A 10,415-nucleotide genomic window follows, 5' to 3' on the forward strand; every position below is an offset into this window, starting at 1 on the left:
AAAAAAAAAAAGAGTCAAGGATTGGCAAGTCTCTTTAATCATGATCAAATCCACAAAAAACACCCACCACCAGCCTCCGAGGAATCCAAACACTCACAAATGAGCCAGCAAAGCACCAGACTTATCAGTCCTGGTGCCCCAAGACACCAGCATACAGACACCCTCTTACCCCAGCAGGGACAGTGATTTGATATAAAAACTCAGTTCGCCCCAAATCTAGTCTCATCAGGACATTCCAGATCCCCTACTTTACTTTCACCTCCCGCTCTGTTTAATTAAATTTGATTCCTCCCAGATCACCAGTTCTAGGCCTGACCTACCAGACATCTCTTATTTTTCATTTCCACCTACCTTCTCCAGAACTCCTTCTCTTCATCCCATCCATAACAAGCCCACCCCTTTAATTCCCAACAGAGAAGCTTCTTTTTGTGAGTACAGATACCTGTCACCTTCTCCAACCCTGAGCACCATTACCAATCTCAAACACAACGGCATAAGGAACCTCTTTCATTCTTACCAGATCATGCCAGAAACTTAAATAAACATTATGTCAATACACAAAACTGCTTCCTACAAGGCAGGTAAACATGCTGTGGATTTCCCAGTTGTTCTCTTGGCAATGAAAATAAACAAAATGCACAAAAGCTTCCACCTACCCTCTCAAATTGCTTCATTGTGAACATTGCTTCGGAGAAGTCCAAAAGAAAGCGCTGTTCAAATCCACTTGCAAATATCTGCAAGATGCAAATGAAAGGTTGGCAGGAACACATTAACAAGAGACATTTCATAGTCAACTCTCCATTACCCATGGGACATTTTTTCTGGTTTATGAATCAACCATGCTTTGAACTCTGAGACACCCAGCCCGGCTCTCTGTTCAGGGCTAGCAGGGCTTGTTAGTCCAGGCACACACAGCAATACTGTTTCCAGCAACAGTTCAGGTACAGAAAAGCCCAGTCCTTTTTAAACAAACCCTGCTGGCACAACCCTTTTTAACAAAGCGTGCTGGATTCAAGCTGGCTTTGTGCAAAGACACCTTAGGTATCTCTTTACTGTGATGTGGAAAATGTAAGCTGAAAGTTCTAGGACTGCAGCATAGATACACTAACTGTTAGGAAAAACCTTGGGCTCAAAAGATCTTCCAACTCAGCATTTTTCCTGTGTAGCACATTGCAGAAAGTTTACCATCTCATGGGCAGAGCCAACCTCTGTGCTTCTAAGGGACCCAAGATAGAACAGTTCTTTGAGATAGCCAGGATCAGTGCTCCTCAACAGTGAGATGTGCAACATAGAATACACACCCAGATCTCCCTTTCCCAGACGCTTCCAAAGACAAGGACAGTTTTAAGCCTCCTCCAGTTTAACTGCAGCCCACATAAATATCCTCAAATGTTTGAAGGACCACATCTCCTGAGCAAAACTGGACTGCCACAGGCAGAACCAATCCTACTTCAACACAAGCCCACACTGAAGACCAGATGAAATTTAATCTTTTTTAAACAATGGCAACAGCCTTGTTCTCCCATTGTAAATCATGACATCTTTTTCTTTTTTTTTTTTTTTTTTTAACATACACAGCACAACTACGGTCCACACTGTAAATTGCAAAATTATAACACATTCTAACAGGAAAACTGAAGAATCAGGCTCCACAGTAGCAACTCCTATGAATCTGTACAACGCTGCATTTGATAGGAATGTATGCAGCTAAACTTGCCCATGCTTCAGGAGCAATGCTAGCACTGAAATATGCCTAACCCTGTACTTTCTAAAACAAACTGCACCTGTCTGAACCTTGCTCACAAGGCTAAGTCGTGCTCACTGAATGCTTGGCAGCTTAGTGAAAAATGTACTTTTCTCACTAAGTCCAATTCACTAGCCTGCTTTATAGTCTAAAGCAGAACATGTCCCTTCTCTACAGAGGCTGTAGGTGTTTGAATCAGAGCCTGGTTTTCACTGCAAAGATGTCAGCCCCAGTGGCACTGCTACACTGACAGCAGTCTGTGTAAGCAGGTCTAGGAGTCCCAAGACCTCAGCAGACATTACTGAAGGCATTGGGCAGACTGTCCCTTATCTGTGCAAGAAGGCAAAAGGGAACCTTAGAGTATATTTCCCAGCCTGAAGTGGAATGTTCTGAAATCCGCCTGCTCTAGGGAACTTGAACCCTGGTATCTGTGCTGAGAGCAGCAGTGCTTATTACCTTCTCAATAGCTTCCTTGGTCAAAGAATCAGGCAAGAAAACATTCTCGGCCAGCAGCAATGCAGAAAACTTGCAGCAAGATGATGAGAGATCTTGTGTTTGTAACATTTTTATTAAAATCTGAAATGAAAGAAAGAGAACCGATATTCATCTATGAAGATAGTGATTGTCTGGTCTGAACAACCTGGAGAGTCCGGGAGCAGGAAGGCATGGTGTTCTAAGCTTCAGCCCACCCAAATGAATCCTAATAGTGCTGTCTAAGTTTGAAGGCGCTAAACCTACATTTGAACCCAAGGGGGTCAAATGTATGTGAATCTGGTAGAACTGCTCTATCTCTGATATGGGGGTCTAGGTCTCCTCCCCAGGGGCAGGAACCGGTCTCTAGAAACAGCAGCCCGCTTTACCCCTTGCTCATTTAAAGAAGCACTACACCAGGATTGCAGTACAGAGGTAAATTCTGATGGGATCGGAGAGGAAGCAATACTCAAAATAAATGTCTCTGTTCACTCAAATCCTAAGCCCAATGATGCATCAGAAATGTGTATGAGCGCTTCAGCTGACCACATCTCTTCCACATTCAATTGATACTTCTCTGGCACAACAGCCAAAGTGACGGTCTGGCCTACCCGACAGACGTCTTCAGGCAGTGAGATTTTGGATCCATTTGCATGTCCCACTAGGACCAGATAAGCTTGTAGAATCCTTTCCATCTGCTCTGAAGCCATACAGCAGTTGGCTTTAGTTATTCTCCTCTGCAAGTCTAAGAGTGTCTCCTGTTTAAACAAAAAAGGGAAGCAAAATGTTTCAGAGAATGATCAGATCCTGTTTCCCTTACTGCTATTTGAAAGGTATTCTAAAGAATCAACATCTCATCTGCCCAGCAAACTATTGTTGACGCTCTTGTTCATGCTCAACAAACTAAACCTTGCAGAAACACTATCTGATTCTCATTATGTAAAAACGCACATCCCGGATTCCTTGGACAGAAACACAAATACCTCCTAAGACGAAAGTCTCTTGAAAGGCCAACCCATGACATACAAAATTGGAAACAGGAACAGAAAGGAATACTTGACCCCAGACCCACAATGGTATGGAAGCACCCACCTTTCACTGGGATTATCAGAACTTAAGTACTTTTACACTTTATGCGTCATTATGCTAATGTGGATGCTGAGAGGTTACTCATGTCATCTATATTATACAGACAATGGAGCTGCTCTGGATCACTCCCATTAGTGTCCCTTTCTGCCCAGAGGCTATAAACTCCCATCCTTGATCCTATAAATTGAACCCAATTTAGAGTGCTATGGCAGGCTATGTGAATATTTCCCTCTGAGCAAGATACCCCCACACACCCACCAGTTCCCAGGGTAAAAAAAAAAAATCACGCCTCATTAAAAATAAAGGGAATTATGTCACCGATTTCCAAGATTTCATCACAACTGCAGACGCTGAGTGACTCAGATCCCAGAGATACGAAACACCCAGTAGCAAACAATTCTGTAGCTAATGACAGTCAGGCAATAACTGCTATCATACTGGGTGAGGTAGGAGGAGCAGTTCTGGGAAACTATGGATAGTCGCAGGGAGGGAGTTGCAAGAAGAAACAAACAGGACTATTCACCCATGCTGGAAGGACTACGGTAAAGGTCACGTGTACCACTTCCTCCAGCTTCCCATTCCACCTCTCTGAGGGGCACAACCGACACAGACCATTTGTCAGTTGCAAGAGGCTTAAATCCCCCCTAGCAAATCCCAGTCGCTAGCTAGAAAACATCTATATGTTGGTCACGTAAGTAAAAAACACTTGCCAGGACCTTGCTCATTATTCCACATCACTCTGACCCAACACAGCACAGCCCATGGCACTCAGCTGTGCTCCCCCAAACCTCGGAGTGTAACCCTCAAGCAGCAACATAGGAACACCTGAACTGACAACACTCGGTGATTTTCCATATTTGGCTCCGAGGCTTAAACTTGGCTCTCCAGGTTCAGCCCAGGTCTTTGCTGTGAAGGGAGCTGTAGGATAAAAAGCTACCCCTTTACTGTCACAAAGCAGTTTTGGAACCACCAATATGCCTAGCTCAGCAATGTACGACAAGCCCTAGCGTTCCCACCCCAGTAAGCGGTCTGCGATGTCTGCAAAGGCAGATCCTACAAACCCTCCATGCCCAGCCATGGGACCGAGCTTCACGTCTGGCACACGGCAGCTCCTTTCTCACTCACCGCACAGACATCAGGCTCGCTCTGAACTTACAAAAGAAGGGCGGGATTTTTCCCATGCACATGACACTGTATTTAATGTTTCCAAAGCAGAAAAAAAAAAACAGTTCTGGTCCAATAAAACATAAATACTTTTCTTGATAAGTGCACAGGTTTTTTTTCCAGTCTCTCATGAATAAAAACAAAAAAAAAATTTTTTTCAATGTACCTCCAGGCACTTGAAGACAATGTTAAAATGCTCCTTATGGATATACACGACAGCTGATCTGATCATCTGCTCAAAGGCTTTTCCTACAGTTACCCACGGTAGCTCAATTTCTTCTTCAGTAATAGGCCCCAGCTTTAACAGAATTAACTTCATGGCCTGCACAGGAAAAGAGCACATCACATCCTTAGACTCAGAAAATAAATCTAGCAATCCTAAAATTAGTTATTGCAATAAACTGCTAAAATATTCCAGTGATCTTGAGTCTTTCTAAAATGACAACAGGGAAGAAAAAAACCAAAAGGCTACCACTTAAAATCTGAAACATCAGCAAGCAGTACTATTTTAATATACAGGAATACTGCATAGGAATTACTAAAAACAACCCTCCTATCTCAAAGAATATTCTTAGAAGGAGGCTTTCAGATCCTATTAAGTAACTGAGCAGCACGCTTGTCACCAAGGATCCAGAGAGGTGAAGAAGACAACACTCAACGGTTTCACTGAGTGTTGCCTAAGGCTCCATTACAGCAAAATTTAAACCAGCGATCTTTTCTTGTCTTTACCGTCTCGGCACAAGAGTGGAACATGTTTCGAACACCCTTGCACATCTCAAACAGTAGCTGTCCTACACCTTCCACCTTCTCAGGGTGCTCCCCCAGGTCACGGAGCATTAAATTGAAGACTGCATTTTTATCAGAAACCTAAAAAACATAAGGAGAAAAAAAAAAAAGAATAATGTTATCTTCTATTCAGAGCTGCCAGATGGATAGAGGCAATTAAATGACTCCACAGCACCATGTTACTCTCCTAGTCCTGCCTTCCCACAATAGTTCAAACTCATCATTTCTGCAACCACACAAGGAAGCTAAAAGGAGAAAAATGATCAGTTATTCAGTCACTATACACCCTCCTCCGACCCCAAGATGCCCATAGGTCTACTGAGGTCACTGCAGCCAAAATATATGCTTTTCATTATTTTTATGATTTTAGAGTTAAACATGTGCATAAATGCACCATTATACCGGTCCCAACTGGAACACAAAGGTGGCTGCACTGGTGTGGAAAGAGACGTGTATCAGTTGAACACAGAACCCAGGCATCCAAAACTATAACCACACTTGGGAACACTGCAAGGACTTCCAGCCCAAGATTTTTAAAACCCTCCATTTCTAAGGATCTGACTTGAATTTTAGCAATTTCTGAAAACAACCGATCAAACAAATGTACTTTATTAAGGTCTCTCAACTTAGGACAAAAATGAGGATACTCAAATTTGATAGCCAGTCTCAGGAATCCTGGCTTTTGATTATTTTGACTAAATAAAACCCAACAACTACAACTCCCTCCTTACTTCATGAAAGGCTGCTGTTTGATCTTGACTGATCTGCCTGGGAATGTTATACACTGTGATTTTCAGGAGTGCAAAAAGGTTGTCACAAGAATTTCAGTTCTACAAAGACCTTAAAGCATTAGTGAAAAAGCCAGTGAGTAAACGTGCATTTACAAATTAAAGCCTCCCTTTTGCCAGATTACCTTACCATTTCTAGTCATTTTAGATAAACCAACCACAGACATTTGGTTTAACTGCTCTTAAAACAGAGCGTGCCAAGGCCTCTATTTGCCACTGCTGATATGAAGGGTGTGACATTCTCAGTAAAATACTCACTAAAAATGACAACTTGGGACATGCCGAATGCCAGTTCAGGCCTTGTTAATCCTTCTTTGGAGAAAATCTAGAGTTACACATTGAATCCGAGAGCCACCACAGGACGGAGATAGTGTCAAAGTACAAGCATTTCACTTACCTTTCTCATTAGAAAGACAAAACTTTCGGCAGCAAAGTTTCTGATGTGAAGTTTGTGGTGAGCCAGCAGGGTACTGTACAGGCTACAAAGATACAAAATAAACCACTGTCTTAAAGGCAATAAAAGAACTGCCATCAATTGGTTTTAAAACTTGTGTTTTCAGTTTACATTGCCACTTTTTACAAACACTAAGAATCTGTCCGCCCAGAAAGGGCAAATACCTTCCACAACTCGATTCCTTCCCACTCTCCCTGAATAAAGAACAGAGTTTTGCAAAGAAGGTCAAATGACAATGCCAGACAAATTAAGCCACATTCAGAAATCTCTGGATCCACACAGATTCAACTGCAGCATCAAGACTTTCAATATATATATTCAGCAGCAGTATGTGAAACCAAAGTTGACTGACAAGCCAGATTTGTATTTCAGTTGAGCCAACAGGCTCTCCTGTGCACTTAAAAGTTTCTAAATATACAATTTACAGGGATGATAAATATTTGCAGTTCGCTGGTAAGTATCAGTAACAGTTCCAGGCGGCTCACTGCATGTTCAGTGCAGAGCCAGCGGTACCTCAGATTCACAGCCAAGCAGATATTTTTTCAATATGCTCGACAGCTTTTGCTGGGTTGGGAAGGAAATCGGTAACCCTGCTTTTGCTCCATCTGCTCCAAATTGAAATTAGGATGAAACAACATGGACCCAGTGGCTATGACAAAAAGAAGAGCCCTGCTACCACAGCAATGCAAGATGGATCAAGCGGTCGTACTGGGTCAGGACACAGGTCCATCCAGCCCAGTATTCAGGAAAGGTCTAAAAACAGGGCAAGCACATACAAAATCAGCCTTCAACCACCTGCAGCTCAGGGACTCCCCAAGCCAGAAGTGGCTCCTATGCATTTGGTAACTCCCTCCAGCTTGGCCAGTTTCCCTTTGAGACTACGCCACCCTTCCACATCCACAGCATCCTGCGGCAAGGAGTTTCAAAGCACACAAAACCGTGCAGACTTCATCTGCTCTCTCACTAAACAGACAGGAAGAAGGGAAAAACATAAAAGGGGAAACAGTGGGAAAGGAACAATTAAAGACTCAAAGGAATCCATTCAATGTCGTAAGTCGAGGTGTCTGCAACCGGGAAAGACAGAAATGATACAACTATGACTGAGGTACTTGACAGATATTCAAGTGACCTGTGTTGAATTTAGACTTGGCCACAGGTTTCCATGATGACCCTGACAATCCAGTGTCTTTCCGAGCTTTGTTTACCCAGCTGAGGTGGATGCTTCCTCTCCTATCCCCAGAGGAGAAAAGGGAACCAAAGGCCCAAATCTGCAGCCCAACCCACATCCCTCCAAATACAGTGGCCCATGAAAGTCAGAGGGACCTCAAAGGAGCTGCATATGGTAACAAGGCTCAGAGTCACTCAGAAAGCTGGGAAAGCATGCTAACAAGTATACTGAAGCACTAAGCCATGTATTCGTGTGGCATTTACCTTTCTATAGCATCTAATAACTGCTGATCAAGACAGATATTAAGTACAGCTTTTACCTGTATATGTTGTGTATGTCCTTCACCATCAATCTCCACAAGTATTTGTAGAGATAGGAAAGAGAGGTAAAAGTCCATTCCAACAGCTCTGTGTTCTGTGTATCCAGGAACTTGGTGATGGCCAGGAAAAAGTCAGGAAAGTGAGGATAGAAATCAGCCTGAAGATCTCGAGCCAGCTGCACCACTAGACTGCATTTCAGCAAATAAACCAGTGTTAGTGCATTTCAAAAACAAACCAATAAAAATCTACTCAAATGCTGCATAATCGAGCACAGTTTGTTTGGAAAGAAAGACATCATCACATTTACTTCTCACTTCTATTTAAATATCACCTATTAGGCAGCTGTGGATAGCAAGAATCTTAAGATTTTTTTTAAAAATCAAGCAGATAACAGTAAAGAAGGAAACATAAATTATTAACATCAAAACAAGCATATTAATATTCTGTCTGACGCTCAGTAAGCACTCAGGCTAATTTGTTTGCCTTGTCATAGGTTTTGGGGTTTGTTTTTTTTTGAAGACTTGGAACCATAAAGCTCTATCAGGGAAATGAGACCACTTTGGGCATCTCATTGCTATATCTTCCTCAGGTACAATAAAGAAAAAGAACACTCACAACAGGACTCATACTTACTTGTAACACCATCAAGGCTTCTGACTGCATTTTGTCACCGTATACTTACTCTAATAGGGGTTGATAAGCAAGACTGCCTTCAACTTGCAAATGTGTCTTCAAGCTCTGCACAATGGCACTCTGGTAATAGACCAGCTGGTTGAAGGACTGGCATTTGTTGGCCACTTCGTTGTAGAATTGCACTGTTCGAAGCACAAAAGAAAAACCCTGAAAACTAGTCCAGTTCCTGGTAAACATGTAGGATGTTAAAGAATAATAGCTCTCCAGACCCCAGTTCAAAAACCAGTCAATAGAAAATATCCCATTTGGCTCTGGACGCAGAAGAAATGTATTTTAATAGCTTAAGGAAAGCAGGAAACATGAATAAAAATGAGGTACCAAAATGCTGAGTGAGGTTCAGTTCCTTCCATTTCTGTAGTGCTTCGAAAAAGTAGGTTTCAACCTCCTGCCAAAACAAAGATAAAATAATAGCTACCAACCCTAATGAAAGTAGCTTGCAACGATGAGAGGTTCAAATGAAGAAAACTATCAAGTGCTTTAAATATTTTAAGAATGTTTCAAGAAATCTTGGTGGCTTCATTTCAAAAGGTGCTATGGAATTTCCCTGAAAATAAGACTTTTCTTTCTGTACCCAAAACACTTTTGAAAATAAATTCTGGTGACAGGACTTGTTTACGTAATTGCTTTTCAGACCTCTGTTGACTGGCCTTGATAATCTAAGATGCTGAGCCATAGCCTACCCAGCAGAAATGCTCTGGGATTTCTTTTGGCATCCTCATGGCTACTGAGTGGCAAGTTCAGAAGAACAATCCAGCAGGCCAGGAGGTAAAAAACCTGCAAAGCTGTACAATCACAATGATGATCACATATAAATGACCCTTCTTTATAATCTATAAAGACACACGCTCATGCTTTACACACATGCAGCGAGTACTGCAGCTACACAGCACCCATAAGGGTTCGCAGGTCCGGACCCAGGACCGCTGGCTGCCACAGCAGCACCTTCCATGCTCAGAAACACCCACAGGCCCACGTGGAAGACCTCAGAGTGGCACTGTCAAAGAGCCTCTACCACAATACTGCAAAGCAGGTGAAAAAGGGGAATAAAGCACGAAATGAGCCTCCAGGAAAAGCAACTCTTGCAGGAGCTTCTTTCCAACTTCCTCCTGAATAAATTTCCTAAGTGAACCTTTCAGGGAGCATATCTACTTGTGATGAGATTTCAGAAAATTACCACAATTGCTGTTCTCACCTCAGCGTAGCTTCCAGTTCTGTCAATCCGATGAATGATATCAATATTAACATTGCTTAAGCGCTCCGAAAAGGTAAGAAACTGTAAAACAAAAGGAGATACGTGTTTCTTGCTCAATTCCGAGAATGGACCTTCTAAGTCCCTCTCAATAGGACACGCACTCCAAACAGAAACCCCACTTCTAAAGACGGCCTGACAGACAGTACCCATCAATCTGTAAACAGTCCTACCAGAACGCTAAGGCAAAAAAAACGCTTAAAACGCCCACGAGCAGGGCCGACCCTCTCCCTCCTCGCTCCGCACAGCCAAGGCTCGAAGCCCACACATCCCCACCATGCAGAGAAATCTACCCGGATCTCGACCGACTGCCCAGCTCTTGCCTTTCCTGAAACCACGTACCCCACGGGACAGTATTCCCGCATTAAATTATGTCCGTTTCCACGTGAAGGCCGCGGTGTGCCTGGTGCGTGAGCGGGCGGTGGCTCGGCTCACGGAGGCGCCCCCGAGGGCCAGGGAAAGGGGGAGACGCTGCCTTCGGCGCGGGCG

The 10,415-nt window shown here is 43.1% G+C and overlaps 1 protein-coding gene across 1 annotated transcript in view; it reads right to left on the reverse strand.

Moving 5' to 3' along the window:
* The window catches only part of UTP20 (UTP20, small subunit (SSU) processome component, homolog (yeast)), a gene marked incomplete at its 5' end in the record, with an annotated part of 63,979 nt that extends 54,029 nt beyond the window's left edge, over positions 1-9,950 (reverse strand). The window contains 10 exons of the mRNA XM_009705046.1: positions 657-734; positions 2,201-2,320; positions 2,827-2,973; positions 4,635-4,790; positions 5,198-5,335; positions 6,440-6,521; positions 7,984-8,172; positions 8,667-8,799; positions 8,996-9,062; positions 9,870-9,950. Coding sequence (XP_009703348.1) covers positions 657-734; positions 2,201-2,320; positions 2,827-2,973; positions 4,635-4,790; positions 5,198-5,335; positions 6,440-6,521; positions 7,984-8,172; positions 8,667-8,799; positions 8,996-9,062; positions 9,870-9,950 — 1,191 coding nt within the window. The remainder of the gene's footprint in view (positions 1-656; positions 735-2,200; positions 2,321-2,826; positions 2,974-4,634; positions 4,791-5,197; positions 5,336-6,439; positions 6,522-7,983; positions 8,173-8,666; positions 8,800-8,995; positions 9,063-9,869) is intronic.
* Positions 9,951-10,415: the final 465 nt, after the last annotated feature.

The sequence above is a fragment of the Cariama cristata genome, unplaced genomic scaffold, assembly GCF_000690535.1.
Source record: "Cariama cristata isolate BGI_N322 unplaced genomic scaffold, ASM69053v1 scaffold38657, whole genome shotgun sequence".
Taxonomy (NCBI): domain Eukaryota; kingdom Metazoa; phylum Chordata; class Aves; order Cariamiformes; family Cariamidae; genus Cariama; species Cariama cristata.